A 15742-nucleotide genomic window follows, 5' to 3' on the forward strand; every position below is an offset into this window, starting at 1 on the left:
AGCTGGCCAAAGGAAGACATCTTTGAGCAGGATACAACCTCAAGTCCCCACCTTGTGATACCCCCTTGCCCCCCAGCCCTTGTGGGCTCTACCCTCTGCATGCTTCTGCATACTCAGAGGACTGAATGCCTCGGAGGGAGGAAGACCCTAGCGTACTCCTCACCCTAATTCTGACACCGTCTTCTTCGTCTCCAGAGGATGAGATGTCCCCCACCAAATGCCGGGCAGTTCGCAAGGTCTCCAGCAAGCTTCCAAAATATCCTGGTGAGTGGTAGCAGGGTCCCTCTGCCCTGGGTGTTGGAGGCGGGAGCCCAAATCTGGCTTTACTTCACTCATTCACTCAACATTTATTCAACTGCTTATGTTGGCATGCTCATTCATTCATTCATTCATTCACTCATTCACTCATTTGATTCTGCATCATATCAGCATTCATTCTGGCACTCAAACTTAACTAATACTTATTGAGGACCTACCCCTCAATAAGCCCACACTAGTGCTGCATCTTGTTTGCAAGGTTGAGAGAATGAATGAAAGAAGAGTGGGTGACTGAGTGAGGGGATGGAAGAAATTGATGATGAGTATTGGATAGAAGGTGAGAATGGAAGAGCAAATAGTGAATAGGCAAGTTAGTTAAGTGCTTACTCTGTTCCAAGTACTCTTCTATATTAAATCATTAACATCACAAACAACCCTCATATTACCCCCATTTTACAGATGAGGAAACTGAGGCATAGCAGGTATATAACATGCTCAAGATACACTAATAAGTGGTGGAGCTGGGATTTGAACCAGACACCTGGATTTCACAATCTTAACTCTTAACACCCCACCAATGTCCTCCCTATTGTGAGTGAATATAGAAGGAGGTTAGTGAGTAAATGAAGGAGTGGAAAGGTAAATGAGTGAGAAGATGAGGGAATGAATGAGTACAGTGGGGCCTTGACTTACGAGTTTAATTCGTTCCGAGACCGAGCTTGTTAAGGAGCTCGTTAACTCAAATTACTCTATCAACTCAATGCAAAAAATCGGCAGAGAGACAGCTGGTATCTCAAAAAACTCGTTAGTCGGGACACTCATAAGTCAAGGCCCCACTGTATTTAGGTAACAACGAGGCAGCTAATAAAGAAGGTAGTTGGTAAAGATTGTGTGGAGTACAAATGAAGAAGCTAGTGATGGTGGCCAGGCTGGCCTCTTGGCTGCCCTCCTGGTGGCCAGTCCTGCCACTAGCATCCTCCCCTCACCCCACACATCCCTTGGCTTTGCAGAGTGTGTGGAGCAGTTTTGCCGTTCACTACGGGACAAGTACCAGGCCAAGCCTGCGGGCCCGGAAGACATCCTGGTGGAGGTGGACTTGATGAGGGCCCGGCTGGAGAGGAGCAGCAGCAAGAGCCTGGAGAGGGAACTGGTCATCCTGGACTGGGCAGAGCAGCAGCCAGCCCGAGAGGGTCTGGCTGGGGTGCTGCTTGCTGCTAGCGACTGCCGGCGACTGCGTGAGACACAGGTGATTGCTGTGCTGGGCAAGGCAGGACAGGGGAAGAGCCACTGGGCCCGGGCAGTGAGCCGGGCCTGGGCCTGTGGCCAGCTGCCACAGTACGACTTTGTCTTCTACCTGCCCTGCCGCTGTTTGGACCGACCAGGGGACACCTACCGCCTGCAGGATCTGCTCTTCTCCCTGGGCCCACAGCCACTGCCGGGGGACAGTGAGGTCTTTGGTCACATCCTGAGGAGGCCTGACCGCCTCCTGCTCATCCTGGATGCCTTTGAGGAGCTCGAAGCCCAAGACGGCCTCCTGCCCAGTACATGTGGACCCATGTCGGCGGAGAGCCCAGCTCCCTCGAGGGCTGCTGGCCGCCTCCTCAGCGCAGCTGCTACGAGGCTGCACCCTGCTGGTCACAGCCCGGTTCCGGGGCCGCCTGGCTCAGAGCCTGAGCAAAGGCGGACACCCTGTTCCAGATGGCCGGCTTCTCCGCCCAGCAGGCTGAGACCTACGTGGAGCGCTACTTTGAACATTTGGGGGCCACTCACCAGCAGGAAAGAGCCGTGGCGCTCCTCCGGGGCCAGCCCCTTCTTCTCAGTCACAGCCACAGTCCCACTGTGTGCCGGGCCGTGTGCCAGCTCTCGGAGGCCCTCCTGGAGCTGGGAGAGGAGGCCGAGCTGCCTTCCACACTTACAGGACTCTATGTTGGCCTCCTAGGCCCAGCGGTCCGTGACAGCCCCCCTGGGGCCCTGGAGACCGTGGCCAGGCTGGCCTGGGAGCTGGGCCGCAGACACCACAGCGCCCTGCGGGAGGACCAGCTCCCAGAGAAGGTGAGGGCCTGGGCTGTGGCCAAAGGCTTGGTGCAGCCTTGCCCTGGGGCTTCAGAGACCGAGCTGGCCTTCCCCAGCTTCCTCCTGCAGTGCTTCCTGGCGGCCCTGTGGCTGGCCCTGAGCAGTGAGATCAAGGACAAGGAGCTGCCGCAGTACTTGGCACTGACCCCGAGGAAGAAGAGGCCCTATGACAACTGGCTGGAGGGCATGCCGCGCTTTCTGGCCGGGCTGGTCTTCCAGCCTCATGCCCGCTGCCTGGGAGCCCTGGCCGGGCCGGTGGTGGCCAGTGTGGTGGATGGGAAGCAGAAGGCGCTCACCAAGTACCTGAAGCGGCTGCAGCCAGGGTTGCTGCAGGCCAGGCGGCTGCTGGAGCTGCTGCATTGTACTCATGAGGCATTGAACGCTGGCCTTTGGCAGCATGTGGTGCAGGGGCTCCCCGCCAACCTCTCCTTCCTGGGTACCCGGCTCACACCTCCGGACACCCACATCCTGGGCAGGACCTTGGAGACAGCGGGCCGTGACTTTTCCCTGGACCTCCGCAGGACTGGCATTGACCCCTCTGGACTCAGGAGTCTCGTGGGACTCAGCTGTGTCACCCAGTTCAGGTGGGGTCAGGGGATAGGGAGGCGGCTTCTTTGCATTGAGCACCTGCTGTGGTCTTGCTCCCATGCTGAGTTCATGCTGTGGGGTCTCCTGTAGTATGCACAGCAGCCAGGGGCGGGGTGGGGAGGCGGGCAGAGTGATTCCCTCCATTATTAAGATGAAGCTGAAGTTCAGAGAGGGCCAGCAGTTTGCCAAGATCATCCATACACCCAGTGAGGGACAGCTTCATTCTTTCAACCAATATTTGAAGGTGCCCATAGGCCAGGCACTGGGCCGTGTCTAGAATCTAAGACTGATTGAGGTTCATATTTGTTTTCTCTCCACCCCTGATCAAGCCACCATTCTGTCATGATTGGATTAAAGCCACAGCCTTCCCTCAACTTCCATACTTACATCCATTCTCTCCTCTTCCACTTCACTATATTTAACCATCAGAGCAATCTTCCCAGAACTTGAATCTGGTCATACTTACAATTCTTTAGAAGTATCCCAGTACCTTCAGAAAAAAGTTTAAATTCCTGAATTTGGTTCATTTAAATCCTTCTGTGATCTGTTTCATCACTTCAGCCTAATCTCTAGAGACTCCCTCCCACCTTACCCATAAATAGGCTTTACCCAAGCTGTAAGGTCCTACATCATTGTAGTGGTTCAATCAAGAATTTAGCACTGAGCTTCCTAGTAGTCAAAGCAAAAGGGGAAACAAAACCACTCAGAGATTTGGAAAAAAAAATCAGTAAGGGCTGGAGTGGTCATTGAGGCTTTCTGGAGGAGGTAGGGATTAAGCTGAGAGAGGAAAGTATCTGGTTACGTAGGAGGTCCCTTCATGAAGCTGCCCCTTCATTATGGTCTAGCCCTGTCACTGTGCATGGGTCTGAGGCCTTCCCTCCACAGGGCCGCCTTGAGTGACACGGTGGGGCTGTGGGAGTCCCTGCAACAGCATGGGGAGGCCAAGCTACTCCAGGCGGTAGAAGAGAAGTTCACTATTGAGCCTTTCAAAGCCAGTTCCATGAAGGACGTGGAAGACCTGGGCAACCTTGTGCAGATCCAGAGGTGAGAGGGAAGGGGAGGGAAGTGGTCCAGGCCATGCAAGTGGAAGGCCTATAGGACCTGAGATCAAGTTTGCCACTAGCACTTCCAAGGCCCTCTCCTTTGGGGCATCCCGGGCCCTCGCCCTGGGCCACAGCTACCAGAATCTCTCAATGCAGAGCCCCGAGAACTTTCACTTGGTCCCGTACAAAACTCGCCATCATGTACCTCATTCTCTCAGCTAAAGCCAGGGATGTGCGTACTCTTCTTTGCTAAGAGATTTAAAAAAATTTTTTTTAAATATATTCTATTGATTTTCCACAGAGAGGAAGGGAGAGGGACAGAGAGCTAGAAAGATTGAGAGAGAAACACCGATGAGAGAGAAACATCGATCAGCTGCCTCCTGCACACTCCCCACCGGGGATGTGCCCGCAACCAAGGTACATGCCCTTGGCCAGAATCGAACCTGAGACCATTCAGTCCGCAGGCCGACGCTCTATCCACTGAGCCAAACCGGCTAGGGCTTTGCTAAGAGATTTTAATAAGCTGAGCTGCCTTCTGCAGCCAGTAACAGAAGGGACACCTCCGGCCACCTTTCAAGGCAGCCAGGACCAGTATCATACCCATTTTATAGAGAGCAGCGCTCTAAAGTCCAGAGAGCAGAGGAAACTTGGCCACAGGACAACTGTCTTTCAGTCATGCCATCATCATGCATTGTCTGAGCACATACTCCGTGCTGCCTGGGATGGGTCTGGGAAGTGCCCACTCTGGGCTTTGCCATGGCACACACAGTAATGCCTTAATAACGTCCTGTCTCAGGTTTTATATTTTAATAGGGGGCATCTGTAGCCACAAGAAAGGCAATCTTTGGGGGGAATTTTGGGCATTGGGGCAGGCATCTTAGGACACATAGGTAGGGGCTCAGCAACAGGCAGAGAGCTTGCTCCCCCCTAACATTGTTCCTTCTCTCCAGGACAAGAAGTTCCTCAGAAGACATAGCCGGGGAACTCCCCGCCATCAGGGACCTAAAGAAGCTGGAGTTTGCGTAAGCAAAGGGGTGGATTGTCTCGGGTCCCCATGGGGTTTCTTCTCCAGCATTAGCTGGGCTTGTGCCACCAGAATGGAGATGGGTCCCCAGAATTATTCTTACCCTCTCACCCCACCCCTCTGGAAACTAGCTTCTCACAGCTGGGGGTTGGCCCTTCCTGGGCTAGTGAAGATAATTGGCTCATTTCCTGGCAAACATGCTTATTTGAATTCATTCATTCAACAGACCTGCTCAGGTGAACAAGGCCACTGTCCTCAATGAGCTTGCAGCCTAGTGTAAAGAGACCGTTGCCACCTGCTGAAATAAGTGGCAGGAAACTCCAGGATTGTGAGAGTGCAGATGTGGGGGAGGCCAGGGGACTTCCTGGAGGAGGTGATTAAAGCAATAAACCTTGAGAGAGGAGTGGGCATGAGCATGTGGGGAGGCCACACAGGGCAGAGGTATTGTTATTACCTCCCCATTGTACAGATGCAAACACTGAGGCCTAGAGAATGTAAATTGCTTGTGCAGAGTCACAGAAGTCAGTGTAGCCTGGCTTTTGCTCCAACAAAGGAAAAAGCCAAATTCGTGTTTGGTCATAGTAAGGGAATCTAAAATCATCTAACAATTAGGAAGGACTTATTAAACGCCTACAGTGTACTCAGCACATCTTATATATTATATAATTTCACTAATTTCAAGAGCTACTTTGGGAGATAGTCATTATCTTTCCCATTTTACAGATGAGGAAACTGAGACCCAGTGAGGTTGAGTAACTTGCCCAAGGTTCCCTCCCAGCTGGCCACCCACAAGCTGTCTGCTTCTCCTGGTCACTGCTCCCCCTGCGCCCAGAAAAAAAAGCGGGGGGGGGGGGCGTTTCTTGTTTCAATCAGAGACAAGTTGCTAAATTTGTGCAGAGATAAAAATATTGTTGAAAAGAGGAAATGTGTGAAAACAATCACCAAGGGCTCCTCTAGCTTTGAATTATTTTCAGCTTAAAAAGCCCCTAGTTCAAGATCGGAACTGTGCTTGGAGGGAACAGCAGCCATGGGGTGGAACAGCCCAGAACCAGGACACAGGCCACCTGGAGGCCGGAAGCCCTGAGCAGTTCTGAGGAAAGAAGGAAGGAAGGAAGAAAAAATATTGTGGGTGCATGACTGGCAGCCACTGTTCCAGGCACACTGTAGGCCTCACCTACCCACAGAGGTCAGACTGCTTGGACGCTGAAAGTCCTGCAGAGGCTCTGCCTTGTAGACAGGGTTCTTCTCTGATTCAGCGCTCACTTACCTCTTCACCTGACCTCCTACACTCCCTCCCTTGCTCACTCCACTCAAGTCAGATGGGTCTCCTTCCTGGTTTTCAACCTTACAAAACACGGCCCAGCCTCTGGGTCTTGGCATTGGCTGTGCCTTCTGCCCAGGACACTCTTCCCCAGATAGCTATATGGCCGGCGCCCTCACTGTCTTCTAGTTCTCACTGAGTGAGGCCTTTTCTGACCCCCATTTTTTTCTTTATTGATTACTGACCCCATTTTTAAAAGTAAAATTCCACCCCATATCATGTATTGTTCCCCACACCAGATAGTATACCAATATTTTTAAAATATATATATTTTCATTGATTTCAGAAAGGAAGGGAGAGGGAGAGAGAAATAAAACATTAATGATGAATCATTGATTGGCTGCCTCCCGCACGCCCCCTGCTGGGGACTCCAACCCTGACCTCCTGGTCCATAGGTCAACACTCAACCACTGAGCCACTCCTGAAGGGCATAACCAATATCTTTGATTATCTGTCTTACCCACTGGAATGTCAGCTCCACAAGAGCAAGGATTTTTGCCTGATTTGTTCACGGCTGTCTCCGTGGTGGGCTCTATGGGCCTGGCACCCAGGAGGCCAATAATCAATATTTGATGAATGAATCCCTTAATCCTAAAAACCTCAGAAGGTTAGAGCTAAATTTTAGGAGACTGAGGTGCAGAGGTGAACGGATTTGCCCAAAAGGCCCCAGAGAAGGGAAGCGGCAGGTCCTCGGCTCAAATCAGATTCTGGACTTCTATCTCATGGCCTTTCTCAGAGGCTAGTGGTTCCCAAACTTTGGGGTTTCAAAGACACAATATTTCAGAGTGAATCTGAGTGGCTATGTGCAGTTACCATCTTAATTTTTATCAAGTATAATTCATTCAAACAAGCAAATAACCCCTGCTGGCACCATCGTTTTATCAAAGAACGAACATTTTAATGGCAAAAAAGCCCAAAGACCATAATTTCAGAATAAAGGGCTGTTCTATGTTTACCATATCTTAAAACAAAGCAGCCCTCCATTGTCTTTATTTTTCTCATTCTCTCAAAGTCTAGTCTAAATGACCATCCAGGCTAGGTGGCCTCCGTGAGTTAGTTAACCTCTCTGTGCCTCCAGTTCCCACCTGTAAAATGGGGACAAGAATTGCTCTTAGCTCAGAGTCATTGTGGAATTCAGTGAGATCTAGTCTGAGTGAAGGACACGCTGTGTTCCTGGCACGTAATAAGTGCTCCAGAAACTCTTCTGTTTGTTATTAAAGTGGAAATAAGCAAACCATCTTTCTTGGGACTGGTAGTGGTCCTCAAGTCAGCATTTGGGAACCAGGCCAGGGCAGGAGAAGAGTGCATGTAGATGTAGGCAGGAGTGAGAACCCACCCAGATGAAAGGTGGGGAGCCCCCAGGTGGCCACTTGAGGGGCTTTGAAATCTTAGAGCAGATTTGGGGTCCCACTTGATGGGACTAGGGGGAGGAAAGTCAGGGTAGGGGAGGAGGCCTCAGACGGGCCTGCCTTCTGTGCCCTGTCTGTACCCCACCCTGAGGCTGAATTGAGGGACCGTGACTGTTTCAGGGTCTTACCTCTGCTCTTTGCTTCCTAGGCTGGGCCCTGTCGCGGGCCCCCAGGCTTTCCCCAAACTGGTGAGGATCCTGGAGGCCTTCTCCTCCCTCCAGCATCTGGAGTGAGTACAGACCCCAGAGCCACCTGTGACTCAGGCTTTGGAGCCCCCAAACCCTGCCCCTGTTTGTGTGAGTTTGTGTCTCTTTGTCCTGCTGCTTCCTTTACAGGGCTGGTGTGAGTGACCAGATGACCCCACTTTAGGGAAGTGACAACAGATGGCAATTCCCCCTCCCCCCTTTTTTTTAAGTCGAAACCTTTTATGACCTTTGAAACTCTTCCCCTCACGTGTGCTCCCAGCAGTCCACAGAGAAGCAGGGTCAGAGAGCAGGATCCCACGGTATAATCGAGGCCCAAGAGGTTGCCAGGAAGTTGCCCAAACTTGTGAGGGCTCCCAGGAAGCAAAATAGGGATTTGGGTCTGTTGAGAACTACAACCTTGTCGCCTGGCTGGCTGATTGGTGCCCCTGGGTGATGAAGACTCCCTCTCAAAAGCTCAGGAGCAGATAGATATCTGCTCTGGTGTGTCCAGGGGTGGGGGATGGGAGGAGGCCCCAGATGGGTTGGAGGGAGGGGAAAGGTCAGGTGACTTCCCTGGCTGATGGCCCCCCCATCTGATTTCACCTGCAGCCTGGACTCGCTGAGCGAGAACAAGATCGGGGATGAGGGTGTCGCGCAGCTTTCAGCCACCTTCCCTCGGCTGAAGGCCCTGGAAACGCTCAAGTAAGTGGGCTGGGCCTGCCCTTCTTGCTCCATTTTCCCTCAAGGCGGGCTGGCTTTTTTATTCTTTCATTCACTTATCCATCCTCCAGTCATTGATCCACATAATCATTCATCCATCCATCCCTTCATTTGTCCTTTCAGTCATTCATTCCTTTATGTAATCATTCATGCATCCAATCATTTCTTAATTTAATCAACAAATATTTAAGGAGCACCTAATGTGTGCAGGCTCCATTCTAGGCCCCAGAGATCCAGCTTTAAACAAAATAAGCAACATCCCTGACCTCAGGAGTCTTCTAGTGAGAAGACACAATAAACAAGCAAACAAACAAATAAAGCCATAATTATAAAGTATACTAGAGGCCCTGTGCATGAAAATTCATGCACTGGCAGGGTGCGGGGGAGGGGGCCCGGGAGGGAGTCCCTCAGCCCTGTCTGAGCCCTCTCGCAGTCCAGGATCCCATGGGGGATGTCCACCTGCCGGCTTAGGCCTGCTCCCTGGGGGATCAGGCCTAAGCTGGCAGTCAGACATTTCTCTGGTAGCCTGGGAGCCCTCAGGGAATGTCCACTTGCCAGCTTAGGCCTGCTCCCTGGCGGAACGGGCCTAAGCTGGCAGTTGGACATCCTTAGCGCTGCCGAGGAGGTAGGAGAGGCTCCTGCCACCGCCACTGTGCTCACAGCCATCAGCCTGGCTTGTGGCTGAGCGGAGCTCCCCCAGTGGGAGCGCACTGACCACAAGGGGGCAGTTCCTGCATTGAGCATCTGCCCCCTGGTGGTCAGTGCATGTCATAGTGGCCAGTCATTCCTGGTCGTTCTGCCATTAGGGTCAATTTGCATATTACCCTTTTATTATATAGGATAGTAATAAAAGTAAACAATGTTTAGTGACAGAAAATTACCCTGGAGGTGAAATAGGAGAGATAGATTAGGATTTATCAGTAAAACATTATCAAAATAGTATATTTTTATTTTTTTAAACTATTCTGGGTCCTAGTCAAATGGTTCTAGGTTCAATTCCAGTCAAGGACACGTACCTTGGTTGCAGGCTCCTCCCTGGACGGGCCCCTGGTGAGGGCTCTTGCAGGAGGCAACCAATTGATGTGTCTCTCTCACATCATTGTTTCTCTCTCTGTCTTTCCCCTTCTCTTCCACTCTTCCTAAAAATCAATAGAAAAAATATCCTGGGGTGATTAACAATAAAAGCTATTCTGTGCTTCGGGAAATAGGAGATGGATATGATACAAGAAGATCGATATGATATTTTTCTTTTTACTGAACATAGATGGTATCATCAAAATTTATCCACGCCCCACTTCATAACCATGATTAGGATGGCCACAGAATTCACCAGAATTCACTTAGGCATTTCCTTGATTATAAGATACTGAGACTTCTCAAAGTAATTTATAGTGTTCTAGGTAACACTGTGAGTAAGCCAGATTTCTCTTTTAGTCCTTCCTTCCTTCTTTTCCTTCTTTTCTTTTCTCCTCCCTTTTTCCCGTCCATCCCTCCCTCTTTTCCCTTCCCCTCTCTTTCCTTCATTTCACCGCCCTACTTAACTTTTTATTGAGCACCTACTATGTGCGTGGCGTTACTCTAAGCACAGCAGGAATACAGTAATGAACAAAAAACAAACCAGGCCCCTTGCCTTGTGGAGCCCACATCCATCAGACAAATAACATGAACACTTACTTAGTTACAGAGCTGAAAAGTCATCCCAAGGGGCCCTCACCATTTTGGCTCAGTGGACAGAGTGTAGGCCTGCAGATTGAAGGGTCCCGGGTTCAATTCCGGCCAGGGCCTGGGTTGCGGTCTTGATCCCCAGTGGGGGGCCTGCGGGAGGCAGCCAATCAATGTTTCTCTCTCATCAGTGATGTTTCTGTCTTTCTCTACCTCTCCCTTCCTTTCTGAAATCAATAAAGATATATATTTTTAAACAGTCATTCAAAGGGGATGCTATAAAATCATAAAACAGGTGAGGGCAGGAAAGCGCTCTCTCTTGTGCATCCTCACCCCCATCATCCCACTCAGCCACAGGGCCTAGCAGTATCCTTTTATTTATTAAGAGTTACCACCAGTCTACCCACGTGCCCTTCACAGTTGATGACCCACAGCTCTCCTTGAGGTCATTGTCCTGTCTTAGCTGCTCTGGGCCACCCTGTGCAGAAGCGAGTTTCTCAGTTCTGTCCCAGGGAAGGCAGGTAGTGGGGAGGGGTGTACAAGGTTGGCCCTCTTGCTGTGTCCCTGCAGCTTGTCCCAGAACAACATCACGGATGTGGGCGCCTGCAAGCTCGCCAAGGCCCTGCCCTCACTGGCTGCATCCCTCCTCAGGCTGAGGTGAGTGGGGCCCCGCTGAGCTGGTGGGCCGGGGGAGGGCAGAGAGCCCCCTTTGTACCAGCTGCAAAGTCCTACACTGGGACCCTGGAGGCAGTCCCTGCAGGCTGTTCTGCTGTGTCAGAGTTGCACAACTTGCGGGGGGGGGGGGGGGGGGGCGGGGCAAAGGGGTGGTGGTGGTGGTGGTACCCATCTAAAATCCAATATGAACACAAACCCCTGGTTGGGCAATGCCTCTGTTTCTTCATCTGGAAAATGGGTACCATCCCAATGCCCTATGGAAAGCCCTTGATGCAATGCTGGGCCCAGGGCACAATACATATTGATTCTCTTCTCCCAGGGGATGGAGGACTGAGCTTTCTCTAGAGCCTTTTTATTTTATTTTATTTCAGAGAGAGGAAGGGAAAGGGAGAGATAGATAGAAACAGCAATGATGAGAGAGAATCATTGATCAGCTGCCTCCTGCATGAATCCTACTGGGGATCAAGCCCGAAACCCAGGCACGTGACCTGATCAGGAATTGAACCGTGACCTCCTGGTTCATAGGTCCACACTCAACCACTAAGCCACAGGGGCAAGAGGGGTGTTGATTTCTAGAAGGCTGACCACTCTCAGCCTTGGCTGGCTCTTCTCACTCATACACCAGCCAGTGCCTATACTGCCACCTTGTGGTGGTTCTTGGTATAGCACCTCTTGCTTTTGATTTCTTCCAGCCTGAACCCTGGTGAGGGACTGAGAGCTTGGACCAGCTCAGCATTGCCAGCTGTCCTCCCTCACCAGGCTGGGAGGAATTCCCTCTCCTTCCCCAGCCCTCAGCCCATGCCAAGGACAGCCAGAGTCAAATTCCCAGGGGAGATGGCATCTGGTTCGTCGAGTTACCGAAGTATCCATTCTTTATCCTTCCATTCAGGACCACTGGGTACAGCTGTATAGGTTGTGTACTGTGCAATTCCTAGTCTATGTGATTGGTACCCTATAGAGTTGTGCAGGGCATCTAATATTCTCTCACATCAACCATGGGCCAGCCTGTGCTAGGAGCTAGAGATACAACTACGAGCAAAACAGGTGTGGTTCTTGCTTTCAAGTTTCTTACATAAGCAAGTAAGCATATGCATAAATAAAATAGTGATTTATGCTGGGAAGGAAACTAACCGAGGCCCAGGAGTTACAACAGGGAATACTGAGTTCACCAGAGAGGTCAGGAAACCTCTGAGGAGGTGACCATCCCCCATCCATGGGCCGCTTTAGGAGAAAAGCATTCCAAAAAGAGGGAACGGCAGATCCAAAGGCCGGGGTAGGAAAGAGGTTGGGTCTTTGAGCGCCAGGAGGTCCCCTGTGGTTGGACATAGTGAATGAGGGACAGAGGCTGGGTGATAAGGTGGGAGAGGCAAGTGGAGGCCAGATCATGCATAGAAGCCCTCGTAGGTGAGGAGGGGGTTTGGAGTTTTTCAACGGTGAAGGAAGAAGCAGGTGGGGCCTATGGAGGTGACACCTGATCCGACTGATGCTTAAAGAAACCTCATGTCGTGGAATCTAAGATGCTATTTGTTGTAAGACATCTTTCAGAGGACAAAACCCCACTGATTATTAGATCCTGATCTCAGTAATATTCAAATATATGAACATGTGCTTCTTGGCACGAATGAAATATGGGCCTCCTGGGTTCTAAGACCTGCCCCAGACACAGACTGCAAAGCCCCTTGCCTGGTGCCTGTCCTGGCAGCAGCCAAGTCATGACATCAGGGGATGCTGGAGTTTAGTCTGAATCTACTTCGCTGCAGTGTAGACCTGCTGCTTTTACATGCAGCCCCGCAGTGTAGCCCCGAGGCTGTCATGGCAAAGTCATGTCCTTGAGATTAGAACCACGGCAGTAGCTGGCTTGTTAAAAGGATGCTTAGTAATGAGTGTACAGCTTAAGTCAGCCTCAGTGACATCCGTCGTGCTATTTTCAACACTGCAGATGGTGACCGTGACTACACCACAGAAACCTGAGCCAGCCCAGTGCCGGTCATACCTTCTACAGTAACTCATTTCACCCTCACAACCCATCCTGGGAGGTGAAATAACCGCAGCTAACATTTAGTTCATTCCACATGCTGGGGCGGTTCTATGTTATACCAGCATTAACTCATTTACTCCTCCTCACAGCGACTCCATCATGCCCATTTTATGGAAGAGCAAACTGAGCCACAGAGGAGTTAAGCAATTTGCCCAAGGTCACATAGGCAGCAGATGGCAGAACTGGGATTTGAACTGAAGTCTCAGCACGGAAGCTACCGCTTCTCAGTCCTGCTGCTTCCCTGGACTCACTGTATGACCATGGAGAAGTGGCCTCATCTCTCTGGGCCTCAGTTTGCCCCCTGTAAAGTGGGGCAGTAATCCCAGAGGGGTGCGGATCCCCCTGGGCCCTGACCCCCTGCACCCAGCCCGTGCCTGTCTTCTGTTTCCGGCAGCTTGTACAATAACTGCATCTGTGACGTGGGAGCCAAGAGCCTGGCACACGTGCTTCCGGACATGGAGTCCCTGCGGGTGCTGGAGTGAGTATGGGAACCTGAGCAGTGGGTGGTAGCGCGAGGGCCTGCGGAGACGGGGGTTCCCTCTGGCATCACCGGCAGGAATGGGTTGTGGTCTGGTTGTCGAGCGTGTGGTGGTGGCCTTGGGCTGGGGCTGGATGGTCCCGAGGGCCAGGCCCCAGGATGGGTTTTTCTCCCCCCAGTGTCCAGTACAACAAGTTCACAGCTGCCGGGGCCCAGCAGCTGGCGGCCAGCCTGAGAAAGTGCCCTGATGTGGAGACACTGGCGTAAGTCTCAGTGGCCCAGCTGGGTGGTTCCGTGAGTCCTGAGCTCAAATCCTGCTCTGCCTGTCACCAACGAGTGGCCTTGGGCAAGCAGGACACGTCACCCCTCTGGCCTCAGCTTCTTCATCTGTAAAAGGGCAGTGGTAATAATATTTGCCCCCAAGCAGTTTTGTGAGGTTTAAATTAGACAAGACTTAAAAAGCAGTTAGCACAGTACTTGGTAAATTAAAATGCTTAATATGTTGGGTTGAACAATACGAAATTGCCTGTATAAACCATGTTGACCTACAAAAACGGCAATTTCATATGGCTCAAACTTTTTATTATAGCACCATGATGTCTAATGTCCAATACTGGTACTTTATACACTTTCAGAGCACGTTCATGTACATAAACACTTACATCTTCTAAGAGGGATACAGTGGATCATATAGACCCATTTTACAGCTGAGAAGAATAAGGCACAGAGTTTAGCCAACGTTTTTGAGGTCATACAGCCAGTCAGCATCAGAACCAAAGGTCTAAAGAAAGGGGTTTTGGGGTTCCTAGGCCTCTGCTGTCCTCATACCCCCACACTGGTCTGGTTTTGCCAGCTGGGAAGTCCCCAAGGTCCCCGGCTGATGAGAGATTTGGGAGCGGCCGTGTGGGGGGCTCAGGTCACGCTCGCCCCTCTAACCTGGCCTCTGTGTCCCATGCCCCGCTGCAGGCTGTGGACACCCACCATCCCTTTTGGTGTCCTGGAACACCTGCAGCAGCTGGACTCCCGGATCAGCCTGGGATGACCCCACTGGGCCTGGGACAAGGTAACTGGGGAGGTTTGTGAGGGGAGCACCACAGGGCCCCTTGGGTCAGCATCCTGGGAAGGCAGAATCCACAAAAAGTGGACAGGACAGCAGGTGGGATGTGGGTGACCACCCCTGGACCATACACCACCTAGGGCAGTGATGGCGAACCTATGACACGCGTGTAAGAGGTGACACGCGAACTCATTTTTTTGGTTGATTTTTCTTTGTTAAATGGCATTTAAATATATAAAATAAATATCAAAAATATAAGTCTTTGTTTTACTATGGTTGCAAATATCAAAACATTTCTATAGGTGACACGGCACCAGAGTTAAGTTAGGGTTTTTCAAAATGCTGACACGCTGAGCTCAAAAGGTTCACCATCACTGACCTAGGGCCTCCCTGTCTCTGCGCTGGGCTCGGTGGAGGTGTCCTAAAGGTTTTGTCGCTTGAGCCCTGAGGACCCTCCCTGAGGACCCTCCCTGTGGTCAGGCTTAGAGACTGGGGCCGTCCACATCCCACAGCCTTAGCATTGGGAAGATGTTCCTTCGGGGACTCCCAAACCCTGTGTGCTGCTGTGTCAGCCTGTTGGTGGCCCCATGTCTCCGATCGTCCTGATCGGAACTTGCTCTGTGTGCTCCCTGCCTCTCACTGGCAGATGACTGTCCTCCCACCTCCCTGCTCCTCCAACCTGTGCGGTCCCCCTCCAAACCCTCTGTCTCGTCCTCCCTTCCCACCATCCCTTCTGTCCCCAGTCTCGACAACACTCTCTCCACGTGTCCTAAAGCTTCCTGACCTACCCCTTCTCCAGACCCCCCACCGACCCTTCTCCGAGGACACGGACCACGCTGGACCTTGAACTGGTTATCTGTGGACACGGCTCTTCTCAGGTCATATCCTACGAGCCTCAGGGTCCCGGCACCCAGCCCTGCTGCCCATGGCCTGCTGCCCGGACAGACCCAGGCCCGGCTCCAGGCCCGGGGCCCAGGTTGATGCCAGCCCTACACAGCTGCTGCAGCCCTGGCAGACAGGTGGGTGCCTGGTGGCAGCTGCCGTCCACCCAGGAGCCCTGGCGCATTTTCTATGGGACACTCCGGAAGTCGCGGCCAGGCCAGAGAGAGGAACTGAGGCAGCACGTCTCCGCCTCCGCAGGGCCCCGCCAGGCTGGGGAGAAAGCACTTGTCCAGGCTGCTGTCCTAACAGGGCACGCTCGGCGCTTTGAG

The 15742-nt window shown here is 51.8% G+C and overlaps 1 protein-coding gene across 1 annotated transcript in view; it reads left to right on the forward strand.

Moving 5' to 3' along the window:
* The window catches only part of CIITA (class II major histocompatibility complex transactivator), a 53326-nt gene extending 37875 nt beyond the window's left edge, over positions 1-15451 (forward strand). Inside the window, 13 exon segments of the mRNA XM_014462275.2 lie at positions 196-264; positions 1269-1836; positions 1838-1934; positions 1936-2915; positions 3805-3963; positions 4913-4984; positions 7865-7945; positions 8511-8603; positions 10854-10940; positions 13391-13474; positions 13654-13737; positions 14441-14537; positions 15331-15451. Of these exon segments, the coding sequence (XP_014317761.1) occupies positions 196-264; positions 1269-1836; positions 1838-1934; positions 1936-2915; positions 3805-3963; positions 4913-4984; positions 7865-7945; positions 8511-8603; positions 10854-10940; positions 13391-13474; positions 13654-13737; positions 14441-14516 (2450 nt within the window). The 3' untranslated portion in view covers positions 14517-14537; positions 15331-15451.
* The last annotated feature ends 291 nt before the right edge of the window (positions 15452-15742 follow it).

This window comes from Myotis lucifugus, unplaced genomic scaffold, assembly GCF_000147115.1.
Source record: "Myotis lucifugus unplaced genomic scaffold, Myoluc2.0 scaffold_176, whole genome shotgun sequence".
NCBI classification, from domain to species: Eukaryota; Metazoa; Chordata; class Mammalia; order Chiroptera; family Vespertilionidae; genus Myotis; species Myotis lucifugus.